Raw genomic sequence first — 25166 nt, 5'->3', positions numbered from 1 at the left:
AACGTCTCCTTCGTCCTAGCCCTGAGATTTTTTAAAAAGTGCCATATTAAAGTCTCTTTCAAGGTTAGGAGAATGAGACCCATCATTGTTACTGGTATTTGGCATATTGGGTACACCACGGGGAGTTTGCAAGACTCTGCCGTGTGGGCAGGTTACATTCGGTAGCCTGCCATTTTGTCCAAAGTAAAAGGTAAAGGTAAAGGCCCTCCCGTTGATCGTCGATTTGCTCGAGCGGGCCCAGTAACATCTCCATTGGAGACTTTGTTGTTACTGTGTCTGGCATATCGAATACTCTCGGTAGCTTGCCGGGCTCTCCGAGAGGGGCGGAGGAATCGAACTCGGGTCGACCATGTTGGCCGCTTGTAAGGCGAACGCCCTACCTGCTGTGCTATCGCTCCAGTGGGTAAAGTAAGAATGAGATAATGAGATGTCGCGTGGCTGCAAATGCGGCCGCGGGCTTCCAGGAGCTGGGTTTTATAGTCTCTGGGTCTTGGCCCTTCATGGGATTACACTGCGCCAGGGGGCCAGTTGGTGGGTGTGACTCTTGCCTACTGGAACATGGAGGATCTGGGTGGAGGATGCTCAGCCCCGATCCGAGCAGAAATGTACACAAATAATCAAAATTAATAGGTGGCATTTTCCCAATATCTTAATGTATACTCGCACACTTCTAAAAAATTTGGCCTCCGATATGAGCAATTTCTTTTTTTTTTAAATTTCTTTTATTTTATTTTTTGGTCACACCTGGCGATGCACAGGGGTTACTCCTGGTTCGTGCGCTCAGGTATTACTCCTAATGGTGCTCAGGGGACCATATGGGATGCTGGGAATTGAACCTGGGTTGGCCGCGTGTAAGGCAAACGCCCTACTTGCTGTGCTATCACTCCAGCCCCCGATATGAGCAATTTCTGAGCAGAGAGTAGTCGCTGAGCATGCAGCGTGTCCTTCTCAAAAAATATATATATATGTCAGATTTTCACGACGGTCTGTGACTTTCAGAAGCTTGGACACTGGAGAACTGGTTCCATTAGATGGAAATAGGGAACCTTCCTGGAAAAATGCACTGCCCCCCACTCCCGCCCCTGTCAAAGCCAGGAAAAAAATCAATTGGGCAACCGAGTTTATTTTTTCAAAAACAACAATAATGAAAAAACTAGCCTGGGGAAGGGGGAGAAAGCAGGACATATTCAACATGTATTGATCGCCAGCTAAGTGCGAAGAACAGCGCTAGCAGCCCGGGCGGTTCAACTAAGGTGACTGGCATGCAGCCCGCATCTCGCGGGCGCTCAGGCTGGTGGGAACGGTGCAGACTGCACCGGTGCAGGGACAGGTGTCCCAGCCTGAAATCTCAAGTTTTGAAAGCCACTGACATCTCAAAGTCTGTTCCATTCTCCCCAAATCATTCGCGTGCCATTCGGAAGGATAGCAGCAAAAACGAATGCACGGCAGCGCGGCTCTGCTCTCGCTCCCTTCAAACATTGCAGTATTTCTCAACTTTTCTGCAGGGTAATAAAGCGTGCCTTCCGGTACAAGGACATCGCCCCCCCCCCCAAGAAACTACAAGTCCCAGCAGGCTCCGTGAGAAACGCAGCGAACTTTTTTCGGCCCGCCCATTATCCTCCAATCCCGCTAGTCGTGAGCCCGTGGCCTGTTGGGACTTGTAGTCCCGTCCGGCGCCCCTGCCCCGTCTGCGCAGACTCGTGCGGCCTCTGTGCGCCCTTCGCTCCCACAGAAAAGCCCAGCCCAGGCCTCGGTTCTCGCGCCCCCTCCCAACGGTTTCGTTCCCTCAGGGGCCAACCTCCTCCGGTCACGTGGAGGGCAAGGCGCCACGCCATTGGCTGCGGATATTTAGGGGCGGAGCGCGAGGCCCGACGAGGTTCCGTGCCCCTTGTTGGGCCGCTTGTTTGGCTGCTGCCGTCACCTCATGGCGACGCGGTTGGAGGAGGCACCGTTGGGAAGAGGCGGCGGCGCCGAGGAGGCAGTCGAGGCCGGACGGGGCGGACGGCGACGGAGCCCGCGTCCGAAGGTCAGTCAGGCGGGCGTCCTGACTGTCGCCGGGCGGAGGTGGCTGGTGGGGGTTCCCTTCACCGGGGTCCACCTTTGCGCTCCCCTTTGGGTACCTTGAGCCGCGGGACGCACATCCGGCCCGGTTCCCTCCGGGGGGTGACGACAGTGGGCGCAGGTGCCGGGCATCGGGACGGGGGTGGGTGCTGTGGGACCGCTGGCGGTCTGGGGGCGCGCGGGGTTGCGGGCGGGCGCTGGCGGGGGTGGGGGGGGGGACGCGCCAGGTGTGACAGCCACGTGCGGCGGGCGGCGCGGGGCCCCCGGGGTGCCAGGCGTTCGCTCTGGCCGGTCCCCACGCGGGGCGCTGCCGTCAGCGTGCGCCGGGGCGCCCGGGTTCGGCTGTCCGGCGCGGGGGGGGGGGGGCGGACAGGTGCGCCCCGGGGGGCGCGGGGACGCTGTGGCGCAGTCAGATAAGCGTGCGGTTGACGGGGGCGGGGGGCGGCACGGCACCCCCTTTGCCCCGCCATCACACACAAACACACACACACACACGCCCCTGCACGGGCTGCCCCTCATCCCCCCCCCCCCCGCCGGGCTGCACGTGGAGTTGGTGACGCCGAAGCGATGCCCGGGCGCCCCGTCGCGTGCCAGCGGCCCGACCCGGCACCCCGCGGCTCAGCGCGCCCCGGGCTTTCTCCTTTCCGTTTTCCAAGGGTTATTTATTGATTGATTTTTTGCTTTTTCCCCCCCCTGCTCCGATGAGCGGCGACTCGAGCGCCTTCCCGGACTCTGGCCTTTGGTCTCCCTCGGGGAGCCGGGTTGCGGCAGCGATCCCCCGTGTCCGACTTGACTCACGTCAAGGAGTTTTCGCCGCGTGTGTGTGTGTGTGTGTGTGTGTGTGTGTGTGTGTCTGTGTCTGTGTGTGTGTGTCCCCGTCCCGGGTCGCTGCAGCGATCCCCCGTGTCCGACTTGAGTCACGTCAAGGAGTTTTCGCCGTGTGTGTGTGTGTGTGTGTGTGTGTGTGTGTCCCGGATCCCGGGGAAAGGCAGCGTCTTCCGAGTGGGAGAATTATTATTCCACTTGTTCTCCAGGCGGCGGGTGGAGTTGGGAGAGCGATTGCACAACGAGCGGAGCGGGCTTGCAGGGCTTTCAGGGCCCCGAGGAATAATAAAGAGCTCGGGGGACACGGGGCCCGGGGAAGGTGACAACCCCGTCTCTCGTCGCCGCCCAACAGATTGAAAAACGTTCAAGCTGTGTTGTGAGGATCATCCGGGCTCGAGCCCTCGGAGTTAGGGAACAGGACTAAGTTCTGCCTCTGAAGGGCCAGATCACTCCCGAAGCAATTACGAAATGCTACTATTTATTTACTTATTTATTTATTTATTTTTCCTCATGTGATTCGTGAACTTGGGAAAAGTAGAGCAAAGGTTCGGTTTACATCAGCGTGTCGAGAATTCCGCTCTGGGGGGTATTTTTATGTCTCTGCTCGAAGGGTGTCGCTCCGTCTCAGTTACCTCTTTCTTTTTCCTTCCTCTTTGTACTCTGAAAGAAAGATCCAGTCCTCGCAGGAGTGAAAAAGAAGCTGTAGACCCGGTGTACTCTAGGGATTCTGCACTGTCACTTTGGACATTTCGCTTATTCCCTGAGGGTGGGGAACCAATCTCAGTGTTTGATTTCATAGGGGAGCACTCAGATAAAAAGCCACTGCAATTGAGGACATAAGTTTCCTTTTATGCCGCTGGGATAAGGGCAGAAACTCTGAATTAGGAACTGAGGTTTAATCACCCAGCATTTTAACTGACCAAGATAAGAGGTAAATTAGTCGGAGGCAGCTCTCCGGCTAACAGCTGCATATGAATAGTTCTGTGTGAGGCTGACTTTGTTTGCTTACATCATACTTCTTTCTTCTTTGAAAACTCTTGCTTTTTCCTGTGGTCGTCTTTCCTTTGGACTCCCAGTTCACCGTGACGCGGAATTGAAATATGTGGTTAAATATCACTTTATGAATTTTTATTAAAAGAAAAACACGTCTCCGGTGCCTTTTATCTTAGACCCTGGCTTTTTGATTTCCTCTGGTTTCAACTTGGAAAAAAAAAATTCTAATTCGAACTTAACCTTTGACCTATTTTTCAGGAAGCAGAAATGTTTGTGTTGTTTTGAAAATACTGAAGGAATTAAAGGAAAAGTGACCCTTTTGTCATTTGGTAACATGATGGAACTTCAATAAGAAAATTAGAAATGTGCTTTTTTGGGGGTTCCTGGTTGTTTTAACCATTTCCTTAGTCACTCTTGACCTACTCAATTAACCGTGACATTGTTTCATAACTATACTTAAAGTCTCTGGAGATAATTTTATTCTTCTAAAATTCATGCTTGTTGGATTTATATTTAGCTTATTACAGTATTTTATTTTATTTTAGGACCACACCTGGTGGTGCTCAGAGATTACTCCTGGCTCTGTGCACAGGGATCACTCCTGGTGGGGTTCATGGGCCATATGGGGTGCTTGGGATCAGACCTGGGTCAGCCACATTCGAGTCAGGCTTCCTGCCGGCTGTCCTATCTCTCCAGCCCTCTGGTACAGTATGCTGAAGAATAGTCTAAAATTGTGTTGTTTTGCTACGATTTCCACTAGCCACATGAGGCCATTTAAATGTTAATTAAAATGAGATAAAATTAAAATTCTATTCCTCAGTTATATTACCACATTTGAATATTCAGTAGCCGGTGTGACCATTGGCTGCTCTTTTAGAGCAGGACTTGAATATTTCCATCATTGTCTAAAGTTCTTTCAGACAGTATCCAAAATGATGGGTTATGTATTATCAAGTACGGTATTCCAGGCATTTTTCAGAACATCCAGTGCATTCGTATTACTTCCTAAATCCCCAGGTAGGAGCTGGAGCAATAGCACAGCGGGGAGGGCGTTTGCCTTGCACGTGGCTGACCTGGGTTGATTCCCAGCATCCCATATGGTCCCCTGAGCACCGCCAGGGGTAATTTCTGAGTGCAGAGCCAGGAGTGACCCCTGTACATTGCTGGGTGTGACCCAAAAAGCTAAATCCCCAGGTAGAGTTTATTTTATGTGGTTGAGTTTTCGAAAATGTGCTAGGCTTTATTTTTTAGGAGCAGTTTTAGAATAAACACGTGGACACGCACACACACACACACACACACAAATGCACACACACACTATAGGGCTGGAGAGATCCTACAGCTGGTTAAATGCTAGCCTTGCTCGGGGCCTGCCCATGTTCAGTCCCCAGCACTGCCAGGAGTGATCCATGAGCACAGATATAGGAGTAAGCCTTGAGCACTGCTGGGTGTGGCCCAAGTCCCCCTCAAATTAAAGTTCTTATATTTCCCTTCCCATCCCTGCTGTTTACATGTGCATGGATGTGCTCCATGTGACATCGTGCTGCTAGGTGGCCTGAGCTGGCAGTGCTGCTGATGGGGCCACCTTGGCTTTGCTCAGCATTTACTCCTGACAGTGCTCTAGGGAGCACGGGTGGTGCTAGGGATTTGAACAGGGGTTGACACGTGCAAGGCAGCATTATAAAACTGTAGTGTACTATCTCTCCAGCCATAGTGGATTATTATTAAAGTCCAGGATTTACATCAGAGTTGATTATTGCAGTTTTAGATTCTGAGGTTTGACAAATGCATAATGACCTGTATTCACTGTTACAGCATTATGCAGAATAATTTTTTTTATGTCCTTTCTTTTTTTTTTCTTTTTTTATTAGTGAAAAACCATGAGGTACTGTTACAGGCTTACAAATTTTGTGCTTGGGTTTCAGTTATACAATGATCATAATTTTATTGCCCTGAAGCTGGAGCGATAGCACAGCGGGTAGGGCGTCTGCCTTGCATGCAGCCAACATGGTCGACCCGAGTTCGATTCCTCTGCCCCTCTCGGAGAGCCCGGCAAGCTACCGAGAGTATTCGATATGCCAGACACAGTAACAACAAAGTCTCCAATGGAGACGTTACTGGGCCCGCTCGAGCAAATCGATGATCAACGGGAGGGCCTTACTAATTTTATTGCCCTGAAAATCCCTCAGATAATTCCAACCACTCATCTTATTGTTACTGTCTAAACCTGTCTTCGTAATTTTATTTTTATTTTTTTAGAATTTCTAAGATTGAGGTTTTGTGTGTGTCTTGAGAACTATATCAGAATCTACAAGTGAGGTGCACCCCATATGGTCCATGAACCCCACCAGGAGTGATCCCTATGCAGAGCCAGCAGTAATCTCTGAGCACCACCAGGTGTGGTCCTAAAATAAAATACTGTAACAAACAAACTAAATATAAATCTAAGAAACATGAATTTTAGATTCACCACTGGTCCATTATTTTTTTTCATTTGGGGGTCCACACCCAACTGTGGTCAGGGGTCTCCTGGCACAGCTCAGGGGACCTTGTGTGCGGTACTGTCTTCTTTGGCCCCCTAATTAGTTGTTAACTGTTCTGGTTTGGGAGCTGTACCCAGAGTGGCCCAGGGACTGCTACACCTGGCTCTGTGCTTGTGGTTTCCCCAGCAGTGACCAGGGAACCGTGTCCCAGCAGGGATTGAGCCTGGGACCTTCTGCGCTTAAGCATGTGCTCTAACCCATTGACCTATCTCTGTTTCTCTGGCCCCCTGAATATTTTAAACTAGATTTTTTTTCTTGGGTGTGTTTAAAGTAGTTGAACTAGAAATAAATCACCCTTTGGGGGGGGGGGTGTTTGGGGCTATTCCTGGCTTTGTACTCAGAAGACCATATAGTGCTGGGGATGGAACTTACCAGGTAATGCCTGCAGTCCACTTACTGAGCTGTGTCTGGTCCTCTTTCTTTGTGATGGAGGCCTCCCTGGCAGTCCCAGGATGTAAGGCCTGGGCTCCACCCCTTTGAGCTCTCTCTGGCCCTTAGCAGTATCTTATTTACATCCGAGAGTTTAGTTTTGGTGGCATGTTTGCACATACATGCAACTCTTTCAGCGTCATTCAGGTGGTGTGGAGACGGTTGGGCCACTGTCACTGTACTCATTTACAGATGACAAACTACTCAGAAGGTCAAGTGACTTGCCCAAGGGATGAAGCTGAGTCTGGAGCCCGACTCCCTTTCATCTCCACTGCAATAATGAGTAGTGTAGGAAGTGGGTAAATTGTATGGATTTTGGAGTCAAGACTCTTGGCACTCTGCCACTTGGTCGCTGTGCAACCTTGGGCCAGGGTCTGAGCCTCAGTTGTGTCACCTGTGAAGTGGGACTGACACTGACATCTACCATGGTGATGGTGATGGCAGTGTGTATGATGGGGCAGCACTGCCAGGCCTATAGCGTTTTCTTTTGGAGGGGAGCATGTATGAGAGACAACTGTTTCCTTTGCTTTTAGGGTGCTCTTAATTTTGGAAAACTTTGGGAGTCCCTTTTCTCTGAGAACCTCTGTGATTAACTTAATAAAAACTCAGGTCAAGGTGGGATGAGGATATGGGGCAGAAAGAGACCATTCCATTACCTTGCTTCTGCCCGTGATCAACAGAATGAACTTCTGTATGCAACCTTGTTGGTTCAGGAACACAGTGAGGGTGTGTGTGTGTGTGTGTGTTCCACCTGTGTGGGGCCCTGGATTCCATCCCCAGCACCAAAAAGGGGGAAGACAAACCCAAGAGCAGAAAATGATTGTTCTCCAAGTGTGTCATCAGTTTTGAAAAATCTTTTTTCGCAGGGGGAAGCAAATAGGAAAGCAGTGATCCAGGCAGGCCTGGTGGAACACATTCCCCTCGTAATAACGGGGTGTAGATCAGAATCTGCCCTGCTGCAAACTTGCACTACTGAAATGTGTTTTATGTATTAGTACGTGTTTTCTTTTGTCTTTGTTTTGTTTCTCTGCCCAGGGCTCACTCCCGGAGATGCTGGGGGTTGCATCTTCACCCCTGTACTCTTTCTCTCTCTCTGGCCCCTGTTATTATTTCTATATATTATTTCTGTTGGTCTCATCTGGAAAAGTTTTATTAAGGAATGTACACATCAAACCTGCTTAGCTTCTGTGGGATTCCTCACAGAATTCTTGATAATAGGGTGCTTTCCAATAAATACGCTATTCTGAGTTCACATTTTCCAGAGAGTTGTGTTTCAGAGAACAAAATGAGTTTACTGTTTCCCGCACTGTGCCAGGCACTGAAAATGTTCTTGCATTGTAATCGACCTTTGCGGAATTGGTGGCGGCATATTTTATGGATAAGGCATTTAAGGCTCAGTCAGAAAACAAAACAAAAATAAAAATTGATCTAAATAGTATAGCTGGGAGTTGGTGAAGTTGCTTGTGCAGTGGCCAGATAGCTTTTTTTTTTTTTTTTTGTCTTTTTGGGTCCCACCCAGCGATGCTCAGGGGTTCCTCCTGGCTCTGCACTCAGGAATCACTCCTGGCGGTGCTGGCGGGGAGGGGCCCTATGGGATGCCGGGGATGGAACCCGGGCCAGCCGCGAGCGAGGCAGATGCCCTCCCCACTGTCATTGCTCAGGCCCCAGCAGCCAGCCAGCTTTCGCTTCCCTAGAAATCCCTTTGGCGGGCTGCTGCGCGTTGCCTCCAGGAGGCCTGGGTTGGTGAACACTGCCAGGAGCAGCGCCTGTGAGCACTGCTATGCTCAGAAATAAAAGAGTAACTGAGAAAAACAAAAGGAGATTGGAGAGAGTTAAACCCCCACTGCCTTTCCTTCCCCAGAGAAATCTCTGCTTTTTCTTCCTCTTCCCTTTCCCCCAGTTCCTATTTGTTTGATCTGACATGATTATTCGTATCTTTCAGTGACTATAATGAATGTTACCTTACTTAAACTGCCTAAATGGCCAGAGGATAGCACGATAAGCTGGTCGGGCACGTGTCTAGAATGCAGTCAGCCCGGGTTCAACATACTGTCCCAAGCCCCACCAGGAGTGATCCCTGAGTGCAGAGCCAGGAGTAAGCCCTGAGCACAGTCAGTGTGTACCCCCACCTCAACACACACACCCACGCACACACAAATGAAATGTCTAAGAAATGTCTAAAGTAGCGTACAAATTTCATACAGTATTCAACAAAATGGAAAATTAGCCATCTCTAAAATGTTCCCTGCTGGGGCGTTTCTAGAAGAGGATAAAAATAGGTCAGGTAACTTTTTTTTTTTTTTTTTTTTTTTTGCGCTCAGGGCTTACTCCTGACTGTGCTCAGGGATCACTCTTTTTTTCCCCATTTGGTTTTGGGTCACACCTAGCAACTCTCTGGGCTTGCTCCTGCTGGGCTCGGGGGATCTAAGGGATGCAGTAGGACCAAACCCAAGTCAGCCGTGTGCAAGGCAAGTGCCCTTGGCCACTATACTGTTTCTCTGGCTCCTCGGGAGCTCCTGGCGGTACTCAGGTATTCGTATGTGGCATCAAAGGTCCAGCCAGGGCCAGAGTGTGAGCTAGTATCATACCTGCTGTATTCCCGGACTTGGATCAGGTCACCTTAGTAGGATTGAACCCTGAGAATATATTTTTATGATTCGGTTTATTTTCTAGTTGAAATTCTCTCGGCGTTTATAACTACTTGAGTTTTATTACTTCAAGGAAAAGGTAAATAAAATGACCAGTGTTGTCCTGTGTTAGCAAAATAATTTAATGCTAATAGATTTATTATTCAGGTTGTTGATTTGCTTTTTGTGTTATATTTTCAAAATGACCTCCGTTATTTTCCACTTCCCACTCTTTAGTCTGCTACAAATTATATTGTTGTTGTAACACTTTATTCCTTTTCTTCTTTCCCTACTGTCAGAAAGGTCAAAGTCGAGTGGTTCGACAAGGAAGATGTGCCAGCAGCTTAAAAGCACATTTTGTTGAGGATCTTTTGGACTGAGGAGAATGTGAGAATATGTGCGTTTTGCGTAACTTGCAAATATGCCCTTATAACAGTTGTGCTACATGCCACAATGTCTGTTCGTTATATCTAACCTTCACACTCCAGCGTTAAGAAGGGAAGTGCCCTTGTAGATGAGAGAGCTGAGCTAGGATCGTACGTGGGCCAGATGGAGATTGGGCTTTCTGGGCTCGTAAGCAGTTACCCAGATATCATAAGCTTGCAACACATTGCTTTTTGTAAAATTTTTATTTTCGTGGGGCCAGGGTTTGAACCCTTGCAAGACATGTGCCTTACCACCTCTGAACCACACTCCCAGCTCCTAATATATTCCTTGAAGGATGGTAAATAAAAACGTGCTTCTGGTTGAATGTGAGTAAAACCAGGTGGTAGGCGAAATGGATTATAGCTTTTGCTGAGGTAAAGTCAATTTTGAAAGGTGGGTTTGTGTGCTTGGGGGTACCAAAAGCTATTGTAATCCAGGGCCCAGCAGAGTTTGGAGCTTCTAATATCTTTGGTTTCATTAATTTAGGTTCCAGGTTGATGTTAAGATAAATGATTTCGTAGCGTGCTGGCCGTGACTCCCCGCAAAGGCACTTCCAAGTGTAATTTGGATAAGTTAAAAGGTTTAGATAGAGGCCCTTTTTAACCTCAAAGGACTCAGTGACGCAGCGTTAACTAAGAGTTGAAGTGGTCTAGGTCAGTAGGGCAAGTAAAAAGAGAGAAGGCTTGGTGTTTAAAGGCCACATTATGACTGGTGCATGTGGAGACGGCCAGGGATGACTTCATGCGATTGGGACAGGGATGTTCCATTTAAGTAACCCATAAAAGTAAAGGGCCATTTTACATCTTAGGAATCTGCGACTTAAGGATGAACAAGGGAACTCTCTGACTCTTAGCAAACTAGGTCAGGTCGTTGTGTATTTCACTGATTTGGGCCATGGCAGATCTTCGGGTTTACTCATTCTTTTGCTATCTGCATACATGCCTGGGATAATACAGGTGTTTTTCAGATTGCAGGTCATCATTGAATCACAGTTTGAGAGCTTGAGCTGATTTCTGGAAATCTTTAGAGCTCAGTAACCTGTATTTTATTTCATTGGTTTATTTTTTACCCTGTATTTTAGTAAAAGAAATAGCCACAGAAGTTAAATTCAAGAGCTAATGCCATCACCCTCTTTTTATTTTTATTACTTTTTGGTTCTGGTGGTGCTCTGCTCAGGCTTACTTCTGGCTCTGCACTCAGGGATCACTCCTGGAGGGATTCAGGAAACCATATGGGATGCCAGGGATCGAACTCAGAGTCAGCTGTGTGTAAGGCCAGCCTTACCCACTGTACTATCTCTCCAACCCCCATCATCCTCTTTGTAAAAGGCAAATTTAGCGAGCAATCAAATGCAGATGCCGGCACTTACTACGGAGATAGCACTTACAGCTGCTAGAGAGAGAGATGGGTCAGAGATGCCATATCTTTGTTTGTTTGTTTGTTTGTTTTGGGTGGGTTACACCAGCTACGCTCAGGGGTTAGTCCTGGCTCTGCGCTCAGGAACTACTGGCAGTGCTCTTGGGAACCATATAGGATGCCAGAGATTGAGCCCGGGTCAGCTGCATGCAAGGCAAATGCCCTCCCTGCTGTACTATCGCTCCGGCCCCAATAAGCCGTATCTTAACTAGAGCTTTTCCAGACCCATCACTCTTGCGTTCTGCACCAGTGGAGAAAGTCAGGTTCCCGAATCCTAATAGCTGAAGGCTAGTGTGGCCTTCATTTCTTCCCATGTGCCTAGTAATGCCGTCATAGTTTGCCTGCACTCACACGTGCTGTGACAAATCATTCTGAACTCTTTGGAATTGGAATGACTCCTAGAACTTCTCCTGTCTCTGGGTGTTTTGTTCCCTTTTGGAATTCCATCATTGCATCATAAATGAGCCTTTACTCATTTATTCATTAGTTTTCGGATGACAGCTCTATTGAGGTGCAATTCACATACTTTAATAGTTCATCCACTTAAAGTACACAATAGGTTTTTAAGTGTACTTATAGAGTTGTATGACCATCACCTCACTTGTTTACTTAATAACCTGCTGTACAATCTCTCCAGCCCTGATGTCAGAATCTTTATACCCAGATTTTTTTTTGGGGGGAGGGGATAATTACAGTAGTTTGTAGTGAGAAAGGTAAAGGGGAACTGGGTGGATAAATAAAAGATAACATTTTGCTCACGCAATGACATTGGAACTTTGGGGGTTGGGTGCAGTGAGACACAAAGAGGTGTATAGCATATTCCAACATTTTTCTAATATTATAAACCAATTGTCACTGCCACTGTCACTATTCTACCATTGTTCATCGATTTGCTCTAGCGGGCCCAGTAACGTCTCCATTTTTTTTTTTGAGACTTGTTGTTACTGTGTTTGGCATATCGAATATGTCACGGGGAGCTTGCCAGGCTTTGCCGTGCGGGCGAGATGCTCTCAGTAGCTTTCCGGGCTCTCTGAGAGGGGCGGAGGAATTGAAACCCGGTTGGTCGGGTCAGCCGTGTGCAAGGCAAATGCCCTACCACAGTGCTATCACTCCAGCCCAATTGTAAAGAAATAAAATCTTTTGAGGGTAGTTATCATATTATAATAAAGACTTTTCTACTCACATCATAACAGCCTTCTAGTCTGTCTCATAGTACATACTAATTATTGAGACCCCAAAGAACTTTTGTTTATGTGAGCTCTAATAATATTCACCTCATCAAAAGTTAAGATAAAATAAATGGTAATTATTTTGGGGAGGGCCAGGGCTACTCCTGGTGATGCTCGAGAACTGGGTACTGGGGATTGAATTTAGGCCTCCTACATGCCAAGCCTGGGTCCAGCCCCTCATGCTATTACCTCATCCTTAATTATTATTATTATTATTGTAACTACTTTAGCCACACCTAGCAGTACTCAGGGTTTCCTCCTGACTCCTACCAAGATCTGGTCTGATCCTGGCTCTGCATTTAGGAAGCACACCTGGCGAGGCTTCAGAGACCATACGGGGTGCCAGGGATCGAACCCAGGCCTCCTGCATGCAAGGCAAGTGTCTTACCTGCTATACCATCACTTGGGCCCCGCTCTTGATTATTATTTGTTCAGAAAGTGAAACTGGTATTGTAAAAGTTCTTGCTTGCTGTGGAACAAGTTCCTGTGAAAAGCAGTGCTCGGAGCAGTTACACTCTGGCCTGCTCTGTGGGGTCAGGAATTCAGGGACGGCGTGGCTGGGCCCACTGCTTCGGGGGATCCACCTCTTAGCTCACTCGTGGCTGGTGGCAGCATTCAGGGCCTCTGTTCTCAGGAGCTCCTGACTGGAGGCCTTTCCGGAGGCATCTCACAGCATGGCTGCTGGCATCATGGAAATAAGTGAGAAGGGGGCTGGGGAGAGCTGCGGTGGACTGCGTGGAGGAGGCCAGGCTCTCTCTCTCGCACCAAGCTAGGGGGACCTCTGAGTGCCACCAAGTGTATGCCGTTCCCACCCCAGGAAAGAAGTCCAGGAAGAGTAGCATCTTGAGAGAGGGACACTGCGGTCTTACAGAAGTGATAGCCCATCCTTTTCTTCTTCCTTTCTTTTCTTTTCTTTTACAAATTCATAGTACTTGTTTCAACAAAACTTTGAGATGGCAAATAGAACGGTGAGAAAATAAATCAGGAAGAGCCAATTTGTGATTGCTGTATGATTTTCACCTTTTGTAAATAAGGAAAAGAAAACCCTTTAATACACTATAATAAAATGCTCATTCTCATTTACACAAGTAAGTTCTCAACTCCAGAATAGAAAGTATATTGCATTAAATTTGATTTTCTCTTCTTTCGAAGACGGTCACTAAGTATAGTCCACACTCGGGAGGGAATTGTACAAGGTTGTGGACACCAATAGAATCACGGGGTTTATTGGGGGGTGAGAGGGGCATGGCAGGAGCTGGTGACCATGCAGAAACTTAAATAATAGTTCTCAATGAAAAAGAAATGATTTTCCAAAATAAAGGTTAGTGAGAAGAATAGCATGCGCCTTCCATTTTTTTCAGGTATCTTTGTGCAGAATAGCAAGGCCTTAAGTTTTCTCAGGTTTTTTGGGTGCCTTCTTATCAGAAGAGTGCTTTGTAAAATTCGGCCTGGGAGCCACACTTGGAGATGCTTTGCTCAGATTTGAGCAAAGGGGTGGTGCACCGGGGTCACTCCTGGCAGTACTGGGGTGGGGGAGGGGGCTCTGGTGCTGGGGATTGATCTGGGGCAGCCTAGTTCCAGCTAAGTCCCTTAACCCCGCGCAAAAAATTTCTGGAGCTTCATATTTGTTTCTGCTTTTACTTCATTGATGGTAGTATCCCATTTCAGTTGGAATTTGATCTTCAGTTCATTGGTTTCTCTGGTCTGGAGGCTGCACCTGGTGGTGCTGGGGGCTTCCTTCTGGCCGGAGGCAACCCTGGCTCAGCCTTCTGCGGGCGCGGGCACTCCTGCTCCCCGCTCTCCAGCCCTGATTCAGGGGAAGCCTTTAGGCATGCGGCCTGAAGTTTGCTTTTCTTTTTTTAGGGTGCCTCCTAAGCAGTGCTCAGGGCACTTGGGCCCCCCGCTAGTGATGCTCAGCCCAAGTGCTCGGCCTGGGGGTCCGCAGTTCTTCTCGAGCTCATGTATTTGGGATCCAGCAGTGCGTCTGCCCGTGGCCCTGTGCATGGAAGGCATGCGCCCTTACCTCAGCCCCCTCACTGCCTCTCGCCGACAGTGTTTTTGTTTTATTTCTTGGTTCTACCCAGCGGTGCCTTTGGGGTCATTCTTGATGATATTTGGGCAGCCAAAGTTTTCATTTGGCATATTCGATTGTGCTCAGGGCTCACTCGGCCCTTCGCTCAAGGCTTGTTCCCAGCAGGCCTCTTGGGGGCCTTACATGGCGCCGGAGACCACACGCTGTTAGAAGGCTCCGTACCACTGTCTATCTCTCGACCCCCTCACTGACGCCTTTCTCATATAGTAAGAGTCTAGCAGTACATTTTCATATGTGCATTTTAGTGTTTAATTAGAAAGTCTCGGATGCATATTGCATGCCTGAAATACAATGTGAAGTGGAGGCTGGAGAGCTAACATGATGAACTGAGTGCTTGCTTTGCATGCAGAACTACAGGCTTCCACTGCCAGCAACTCATGGTCCTGAGTCCAAACACTAAGAGAGAAAATTAAGATCCTACCTCCGGAGGGCTGGAGGGATAGCACAGCGGGTAGGGCGTTTGCCTTGCAAGCGGCTGACCTGGGTTCGATTCCCAGCATCCCATATGGTCCCCTAAGCACCACCAGGAGTAATTCCTGAGTGCAAAGCCAAGAGTAACCCCTGTGTATCGCCGGGTGTGACCCCCCCCCCCAAAAAAAGATCCTACCTTAGGAAGATTATATTTTAAAGATACTAAAAATTTATAGCATTTCATAGAAACATACATACCAGAATCTAGTTGCATACTAGTACACAGTAATAAATCATTTTAACTGTTAAAAATATAACCCTTTCATTTAAACTTAATTCCTTTGTTCTAATACTGTAAAATTGGCTACTATTTAAAGAGCATTGAATTATGTAATGTATATTTAAAAGTCTTTAAGCCAAAACGGTTAAGACAGAATTTTGAGATGAATGACTGGTAACAAGCAGTGTTGAAAACTTTGCTATCCAAAGTACTTATTTGAAAGATTAAAATAATCTTAGTGTATAAACTTTTTTAAAAATATATTTATTTATTTATTTATTTATTTGGCTTTGGGGCCACACCCAGTGGCGCTTAGAGCTTATTCCTGGCTCTGCACTCAGAAATTACTCCTGGCAGACTCTGGGGATCAAAAGGGATTCCAGGGATCTATCTTGGGTTGGCCACGTGCAAGGTAAGCACCCTACCTGCTGTACTGTCTCTCCAGCCCCATTATATAAACTATTTAAAATGACATCGTATAAAATTAGTTTTCTAAGAACATGATGATAAATTTTTTCTAATATGCTTGTTTGTAACATATTTATTAGGAAACACAAAAGTCACTCAAAATACTATAAATAGGGACTGGAGTGATAGCACAGCAGGTAGAGCGTTTGCCTTGCACCTGGCCGACCCAGGTTCGATTCCCAGCATCCCATATGTTCCCCCGAGCACCACCAGGAGTAATTCCTGAGTGCAGAGCCAGGAGTAACCCCTGAGCATTGCCGGGTGTGACCCTTCCAAAAATGCTGGAAATATTTGAGAGGGAGGTGATTTTTGGGGGGAGGGGCCACGCCTGGTATTGGTCAGGGATAACTCCTGGCTGGCTTGGGGGACCATATGGCATGCCAGGGATCGATGCAGGGTAGAACACGGGCAAGGGAAGTGCCTTGCTCACTGTACTATCTCTGGCCCCACGAAGTACATATATTTTTTAAAATTTTTTATTAGTAAAACACCATGTGCGAAGCACATATTTTTTAAATGAAATAAACCAGTTATTTACCTAGGCAACTGTGCCTTCACTGACCCACACTGGACAAGGGAAATGGGCACTCTTCCCTTCACACTCCTGTTTGCTAGTTAGCAAGTTAGCAACACCGTGAATTAGTAAGAATGGAGGATTGAAGGGAATTTTAGAGATAATTTTGTCACAAAACAGCACCTTAAATAATCCTAAAATAAAGATACTCTCACCCCTAAGTTATTCTGTCTCCCCGCCACCCCCCGAGTTAACCACTGATCAGACTTTCAGAGCTGTTCCCCAGTGTTTTCCGAAATTCATACTGTAATCTCTAGCATACTGTGTATTTTTAAGCACTCAGTTTTTTAGGTGTATTTGCTAACTGCATCCAAAATGTTTGACTTAGAGCTCCTTATTTTCCAAGGCTGATGTGTGACGTGAGCGGGTGTTGGTGTGGTGGAACAGACTCTTGAGTTGGATAGATCTGCCTTTGAATTTTGCTTGCCTCTTTTCCTGATTTCAGTGTGGTCTTGAGCAAGTTACTTCATGCCTTGCACTATCTCGTTTTTTTTTCTTATCTGGAAACAATAAGCCAAACCTTTCTAGTGGGAGTTGGAGAAGGTCAAATGGGGTAATGTGGCTTGTAGGTTCTGAAGATTCCCTTTACCTACTTGATACGTTTCTCAGAGATTCTTTAAAGGGAGCCCGGAGTGGTTTAAATATATGCGAATGGCCCTGTATATGATATTAAGGTCTTTTTTTTTTCAGGGGGTGTTTTGTGCCACATCTAGCAGCCTAGCAGTGCTCAGGACTTAATTCTGGATCTATGCTCAGCAGCCACTCCTGGCGGTGCTGAGGCGACCATATGGGGAGCTGGGACTCGAACCCAGGTTGATTGCAAACACCCTACCCATTGCAGTATCACTTGGCCCCTTCAAGGCTCTTTTAGTCTTTGAGATAATCGTTGTGGATAGTAATGTTTTCCTCACTGCTCTCTGTAAAGGGCGCCCTCGCCTCGCCCTCAGTGCCAAGGTCTGAGTGCTTTCCTGTTCTCAGCCACATGCTTGCCACAGGTTGAAGGATCAGAGAGCATTTCAACACAGGGCACTAGACATCATTTGGAGTGACTGTGGCTCTTGGCCTTTTTTTGTTTTCTATTTAGACCGGTCTCTGAAAAAGAACAGCCTTCACTGAAAGCATTTAAGTTCTTTAAACAAAATAAGCTAAGGAAATCTGTTTCGTCAGTTTCAACAATATTTGAAAGAGCTTGAATGAAGGTGCCAAACTGTTCAGTCTTTTTATTCACAAAATAGAAAGGAAAATGCGATCAGTTTCAAATGTCTTTGTTCAAAAAAAAATTGTAAGTAATAGTGTACTTCATTATGTTAATTTGCAAAACTTTCTCCAAGAGTTACTCCTGGCTCCCACAGTTGTTGGTAGCTTGGTGGCTTCCATTTCTGAAGGCGTCTCTTTGGCTAAGGAGTGATCTGAGTTCCAAGTATTGCGAAGGTAGAAGGACGATTGAGAAATGTCCCCGTGGACAGCAGGCAGATTTGGGGGCCCAGAACTCTTCACAGCTGCAAGCCAGTCCCTGTGTGCTGTAATGTCTTTGGAGGAAGTGCTTTGGTGTCACACCTGGCAGTGCTTGGGTCTACTCCTGGCTCAGTGCTCAGGAATACTTCCAACCATAGTCAGGGGACCATATGTGGTGGCAGGATCCACCCAGGGTTGGCTGCATGCAAGGCAAGTGTGTTAACCCCATGCTTTGTCTCTCTGCCTTCTCTGTGTTGTTGTAAATAATAATAATAATAATTATTATTATTATTATTATCATCATCATCATCATCACTGGTTTTAGGACCACATCCCTTGATGCTCAGGGGTTATTCCTGGCTCTGCACTCAGGAATTACCCCAGGCGGACTCAGGGATCATATGGGATGCTGGAGATCGAACCCGGGCCTGTGCCCTACCTGCTGTGCTATCTCTCCAGCCCTCCAGCTGTGTCTTTTTTTTTAATGTTTAAAATTTATTTTATTTTATTTATTTTGGTTTCTGGGCCACACCCGGCAATGCTCAGGGGTTACTCCTTGCTCGGGATTCAGGGATCACTCCTGGTGGTCTCGGGGGACCATATGGGATGCTGGGAATTGAACCCGGGTTGGCTGTGTGCAGGGCAGGTGCCATCCCCGCTGTCCTAGCTCTCACCAGGTGGTCCCCCCCAAGCCCCGTGTTTTAAACTGTACCCACAGCAGACTGATGAGCACATTGAAAGTTTGAAAGCTTTTTTATCTTCCGGTTCTTTAGGGGAAAGCGCAAATAGAAATTTATCTTGAGACTCTGTAATGTTGGTTTCATTTTTATTCGAGATTGGAATTTAAATAAACATTTCCTCCTCTTGTTTTTCCTAACAGCAGGCACTGTCTTAGAGAACCTGACTCTATTCTAGAACTCTGTTCCTCTTGATATTAAAAGCAGGAGCAGGGGCAGAGAGACAGCACAGTGGTGTAAGGCTGCCTTGCATGCAGCTAAGCCTAATTTGATCAGTGCTGGGTGTGGCCCTCACACAAAACCCCCAAAAAGGAAAAAAGTAAAACAAGAGTTAGAAAAAGAACCATAGGGCCAGAGCAATAGTTCAGCGGACAGGGTGCTGGCCTTTCACGTGGCTGACTTGTGTTTGATCCCTAGCACCCCATAGAGTGCCCTAAGAACTCCCAGGAGTTATTCCTGAGTTCAGAACCAGGAGTAGTTCTTGAGCATTGCTGGGTGTGGACCTGCCTAAAAATTATTTATTTGGTTTTGGGCCACACCCATCTGTGACCAGGGCTTACTGCTCTCTTTCTGCTCAGGGGTCACCCCTGGCGGGCCTCTGGGGACTAAATGGAGCACTGGGGGTCGAACCCGGGTCAGTTGTGTACTGAGCAAATGCCCTGCCTGCCCTCTCTGTGTAATGTTTTAGGTGTGCCTCTTCCCGTTTCTAAGTAGACTTCTATGTGAGAGGCTTGATCAAGATGAGAATGTATAGTGGACAGTCGTTACGAAGCCGTGCTTCATTGTAGGGGGAAAAAGCATAGGCTTGGAAACTGGACTGCCAGGGTTCAAATCTTTGCCCTGTGATTGACTGTGACCTAAGGCACTGTAGCACCGTAGCACTGTCCTTCCGTTGTTCATCAATTTGCTCGAGCGGGCACCAGTAACGTCTCACAACAAATTGTGAGACTCGTTACTGTTTTTGGCATATCGAATACGCCACGGGGAGCTTGCTGGGCTCTCCGCGAGGGGCGGAGGAATCGAACCCAGATTGGCTGCATGCAAGGCAAACGCCCTACCCGCTGACCTAAGGCAAGACACTTAATTTTATCACGACATAGTTTGCTCACCTGCCAAATGGAGATAGTAGTGCATATCTGAGGACTCAGTTAATATAAAGTGTTTACAGTGGTGTTTGAGTGGAGTATTCGCTGTGTAAGTGTTAGTTGGCTGTTGCTATTATTTGTAGAAGAGATGGTATCAAGGAAAAAATATCCAGAATGTGTATCAGAAGGTAGAGTGGGACGTTGTATTGGCCCTATGATAAAGTATTCTCAGCTTATGGAGGTGAGGGCCAAGAAATAATCTACAGCTTAAATGAGGTTGTAGTTTTGGGAACTTGCTTCATATCCAATAGCCAGTGTGTAGAGTTTCAAGTAGGTTCTTGAAGAAGTAGTCCTTAGAGTAGAAAAATCGGGGCCTGCTATTTCAGGAGTGCTGCAGCAGTCAGGCCCAACGTGAACTGGGCTTATTTCTAAACAAAAAGATTTTGTAGAGTAAAAGTCAGTTTCATCAGCAGATGTGAACATGTCTCATTTGTGTCCAATGTGTGGTAATGAACAACACATTGGACTATTTGATAAGCAAGAGAGTTTCTCTGATGTTAAGCCATAGAAATTTTGTGACTGATGTTTTTGAGAAGCTTCCCTGACCTAACAGAGAGTAAACACGGTACAGAAGGCTTTATTCTAGTATTTGACTCATGAGTTGGTCATTTTGCCTTACTCTTTTTTTTTTTATTAGTGAGACATCATGAGGTACAGTTGTAGACTTACAAATTTTTGTGCTTGGGTTTCAGTTATACAATGATCAAATACCCATCCCTCCACTAGTGCCCATTTCCCACCACCACGAGTCCCATTATCCCTCCCACCCCCCTCCATCCTACCCTGCCTCTGTGGCAGGGCATTCCCTTTTGTTCTCTCTCTGCTTTGGGGTGCTGTGGTTTGCAAAAGAGGCATTGAGTGGCAATCTTGTTCGGTCTATAGTCTACTCTCTTGCCTTACTCTATCACATTGTTTACCCACACTGTTGTTTTTCTTTTTCCTTTCTGCTGTGTCAGAGAGCAAAGCCAGTATCTTAGAAATAAGTCAGTGGGAAAGCAGATACTGGTTATTTCAAATAATCCAACTGATGAAAGTTAAAAAAAAGTTTTTTTTAATGGTAGCGGAGAGGGGTTGAGGTCACACACAGCAGTGCTCAGGGCTTACTCCTGGCGGTGCTCAGAGGACCATATTGGGCGCCCGGGATTGACCCCGGGTTAGCTGCATGCAAGGCAAGTGGCTTTACCCTTCATACCGTCTCTCTGGCTTTCTAAAAATAAAGGACCAAACCAGCAGGGGATGATGAAGCTAAGGGAACAAAAGCCTTACCTTTTATCATCTAAGATTGGTAAATGAAGTTCTGTGCTTTTGGAAGATCAATTTGGTGCAGCCACTTTGAAAAATGCTCTGGCGATCTGAAGAACTTCCGACCCAGTTGATTTTCCTGGGATTTTACCCAAGTGTGTGCATATGTGCAGGCCGACGGCCAAGTGTATGGAAACCACACTATTTGAAATGGCCTCAAAATGGAGCAGATCCAAATTCCGAAGAGCCGAAGAATGGCTACATGAGTGTGTTCCTGCTCGGAGCCTCACAGACAGCTTCCCAGTGTCGTGAGGACAGTACAGAGGAATCAGACTCAGGAGACTGTCTATCGATCAAATTCAAAAGCTGCCAGGGCTGACCCAGCGTCCTGCATATCACAGTAGTGACTCATGGTGGGTGTAGGGCTGTCTCGGAGACTTGGTAATATTCTATTTCTTCATCTAGAAGGGGTAACACAGATGTTCACTTTGTGAAAATTCATTAAGCCTAAACGTTTATGATCTGTATACTTTTCTGAATGTATGTTTTACTTCAATTTGGTTTATTTTTAAATTTGCAGTTTATACATTATTCAAGAGTTATGAAGAACCAAAACAAAAATACAGAAATATTTTCCTTTGGGGAAATTAGCTGTGTTGCTTTTTTTTTTTTTTTTTTTGGTCCACACCTGGCGATGCTCAGGACTTCAGGACTTCAAATAATAGCACAGAGGTAGGGCATTTGCCTTGTGTGTGGCCGACCTCCGATCCGGGTTCGATTCCTCCGCCCCGGGTTCGATTCCTCTGCCCCTCTCGGAGAGCCCAGCAAGCTACTAAGAGTATCTTGCCCACACGGCAAAGCCTGGCAAGCTCCCCGTGACGTATTCGATATGCCAAACACAGTAACAACAAGTCTCACAATGGAGATGTTACTGGGCCTGCTCGAGCAAATCCATGAACAACGGGAGGACAGTGACAGTGACATTTCTATAAAAACTGAGTGCACCTTGGGGCAGCAAGTTGTCTGTTTTCAGAGTAAATATTTGATACCATATTGTCAGCCTAATTTAGATTTAAAAAACATTTTTGCTTTTTGGTCACAGCTGGAGATGCTCAGGGGTTACTCCTAGCTCTACAGTCAGGAATTATGCCTGACGGTGCTCAGGGGACCAAATGGGTTGTCAAGAATCAAACCTGGGTTGGCCGTGTGCAAATGCTCTATTATCTCTCTAGTCTCATCCAATTTATTCGTGTGTGTGTGTGTGTGTGTGTGTTTGGACCACAACTGGCAGTACTCAGGGCATATGCCTGGCTCTGCACTCGTAGATCACTCCTGACTGGACCATATGTGGTGCTGGGGATCAAACCCAGGTCAAGCAAGCATTTTATCCGCTGTATTATCTCTCTGGCCCCCCACCTCTGTTTTATATCAGATATTAAACTGCCATACCCTAGGTGGGCACATGGATGTTTAAATCCTTTACACAAAACAGTATAGAGAAAAACCAAGGCTGATTTCTACCATCCTCCATACTTTGGGGTGGGGTGGGGTTAGGCTACGTCTAGTGGTGCTCAGGGGTCAGTCCTGCCAGTGCTTGGGGGACTACTAAAATTGGGGAAGAAAAGGGAGTAAGGTCCCCCCTAAAAACCATTAGATCTAAGAAAAGGGCTATACAACCACAATATGGACCTTTACAGATTGATGGGAGTCTGCTGAAAGGTAGCTAAAAGGGAAGCTTGCTGATTTCTAACAACTGAATTTCTCAGAAACATAGTGATAGTGAAACCCACAAAATGCTAACAAGATGTGTGTTATGCCCTTCTTGAGTAAGAAGGGTGACGGTCCTTGAGTGCGTGTGAGGGTTAGGCCTTTCATCCTGTGTCCTCTCTCTTGGAGATCTCTGCACTCAGCCCGAGTGAGGCGGAGTGATGAGGTCCTGGGAGGAGTGGCATTAAAAGCCACATTGCACTGGTGGGAGTCCAAATGGCTTGCAGGGCGCGCTGGGAAGTGCAGGCTTTGGGGATGTAGGAGGAGTGAGTGTGGGCTTTTGCAGGATCATTCACAAGCCATTTTGGCTGTGCCAGCTTGAGCTTTAGACCAGAATCATTCATGCTCATTAAATCGGGATAACTGTAAATCTGTTAAGATACTAATTATTTTGAATGGTGAATTTTTACAGGTGCTGAAGAGTTACAGCTAAATGGGCCTTTTCGCATCCTTTGGTACCACTTAGTTGTTTGGTCTATTTATTTTTACAATGCTCAGAATCAAACCTGGGGCTCCACACAGGCAAAGCAAGTGCTCCACCACTCAGCCACATCTCATCCTGAATTACTTATCCCATCTGTTTTATTTTAAATTTACCTTTTTCTTTATGGGCGTGATGCTGCTGGGTTAGTACTTGCACTTCACAGTTATTTCTCAGTTCATGGAAACTTAGATACGACGAAATTCACATCAATTTTGCAAACCACTTAGAAAAAAACATTGCCAACCTATCGCCGTCCATTAGTTACTATACATATACACACATATATATGTATGCACACATGTATATATGATTACTACTGTTTTTTTGTGATATTGGGGATCAAATCCTCACCTGGAAGGCAAGTGTTGTACCACTGAGCTCCATCTCCGGCCTTTGAGCCATCGGTTCTAAGTATTGATTGCAGTTGATTTATGCCCCTCTTCCGTCTTTTATCTCCTCCCCCTTTTCTCTAGTTTGTGATTGGCACAATGGAAGAAGCTGGAATATGTGGGCTAGGGGTGAAAGCAGATATGCTGCATAACTCTCAGTCAAATGATATTCTTCAGCATCAAGACTCAAATTGTGATGGCACGAGTCACACGCATTCTCTGGAAGAGAATGAAGGCAGTAACTTTCTAGCAAAGAACAAGAACTTGGTAGGCCCTGCATTCTGCAAACAAGAGTCACGAGAGGGGATTCCTGGGCGAGAAGCTCGAACAGATCCCCCCGATGGTCAGCAAGCTTCGGAGTGCAACAGAAGCAAAGAGAAAGCCCTAGGTAATACCCCCCGTTCTGTGCTCGGTGCTTCCCAGGTGCCACTCCTTGGGCTCGTGTTTCTGCAGCGCGGGTGAGGCCGAATGGGGCCTGTGTGAGCTGGGAGCGGGCTCGCCCGGGCTGCCGTCTCTGCAGTTCTGCACAGGACGTGAAGATAGCAGAGCAATAGGACTGCTTTTCTTAACTAATGCCAAATGGACTTTCTTGAAAATAATTGGGCCAACTTGGTAGAAGCGGTATTTGGCTTACTGGTTTGCAGTTTTAATATAGTCTGCAGAAGTGATCACCTATTTAAAAACTAGTCATCCAACTTTACAGATGCTCACACCATCTGTAGTTCAGAAAGTGATCTACTCAGGCTGTCGAGGGTATGTTTCTTTGTCCTGGGTTTGAAGAATCTGATGTTAAATTATAAAATCTGAAGTTCCCTTTTATTTTAGTCTTACCTGATCGCCCCTCATTTTCTATACTGTGTATTCATAGAACACCTAAGAATTAGCAGTGTTGGGTGTTGTATAGTTTTGTAGATGCTGTGTTAGAATTATCCTCCTTTTTAAATGAGTTTTCTGTTAACTTGGAAAACTAGTTTGTGGAAATGGGAAAATTAATTTTCATTTCTTCAAACTCAGCAGCCCCAGTTACTTGTATAAAAAACAGGGTCCAGAGAGATAGTGCCGTGAGTAAGGCGGCTGATGGCCGTGCACGCTGCTGACCCTGGTTCAGTCTCTGGCACTGTATAAGGTCCCTGAAGCATTGCTGGGTGTGCCCTCCCCGCCCCCAGCCCTTCTCACACGAAGGACAACCAAAAGCAGATAAAGTTTTGGAAAGTGGCGTAATGTTCCTCTGTGCGCCAGCATTTCCCCTTGTTTCGTTCCCAAGAGAATTGAAAAGTGTACACAACTGTTGGCAGGATTATTCAGAATAGCCCAGGGTCCAAACAACACAGTTATCTTGCAACTGAGGAGAAGCGAACTGTGGTCTAGCTTTCCAGTGGGGTATTAGCAGCCCCAGTGAGGAGTGACACGTCTTAGGCACACGAAACTGGAACCCCAGAGGCTAAGTGAAGAAAGCAGGACCATAGGCCACGCGGTGCGGGCCAGGAGCCATTCAATCCCGGGGCCAGAACCGGCAGATCCCTGGAGACAGAAAGTAGAATAGTGCTGGCCATGTCTGAAGGAGGACAAAGAG

General features: G+C 46.8%; 1 protein-coding gene across 1 annotated transcript in view; it reads left to right on the top strand.

Annotated features, from left to right (window-relative positions):
* The first annotated feature begins 1891 nt into the window (after positions 1 to 1891).
* Positions 1892 to 25166, top strand: part of TXLNG (taxilin gamma) — a 49004-nt gene continuing 25729 nt past the window's right edge. Inside the window, exons 1-2 of the mRNA XM_056131294.1 lie at positions 1892 to 2026; positions 23678 to 23981. Of these exons, the coding sequence (XP_055987269.1) occupies positions 1925 to 2026; positions 23678 to 23981 (406 nt within the window). The 5' untranslated portion in view covers positions 1892 to 1924. The remainder of the gene's footprint in view (positions 2027 to 23677; positions 23982 to 25166) is intronic.

This window comes from Sorex fumeus, unplaced genomic scaffold (assembly GCF_029834395.1).
Source record: "Sorex fumeus unplaced genomic scaffold, SorFum_2.1 ptg000086l, whole genome shotgun sequence".
Classification (NCBI taxonomy): domain Eukaryota; kingdom Metazoa; phylum Chordata; class Mammalia; order Eulipotyphla; family Soricidae; genus Sorex; species Sorex fumeus.
The sequence above is the reverse complement of the archived record's forward strand: the minus strand, read 5'-3'. Positions and strand labels throughout refer to the sequence as shown.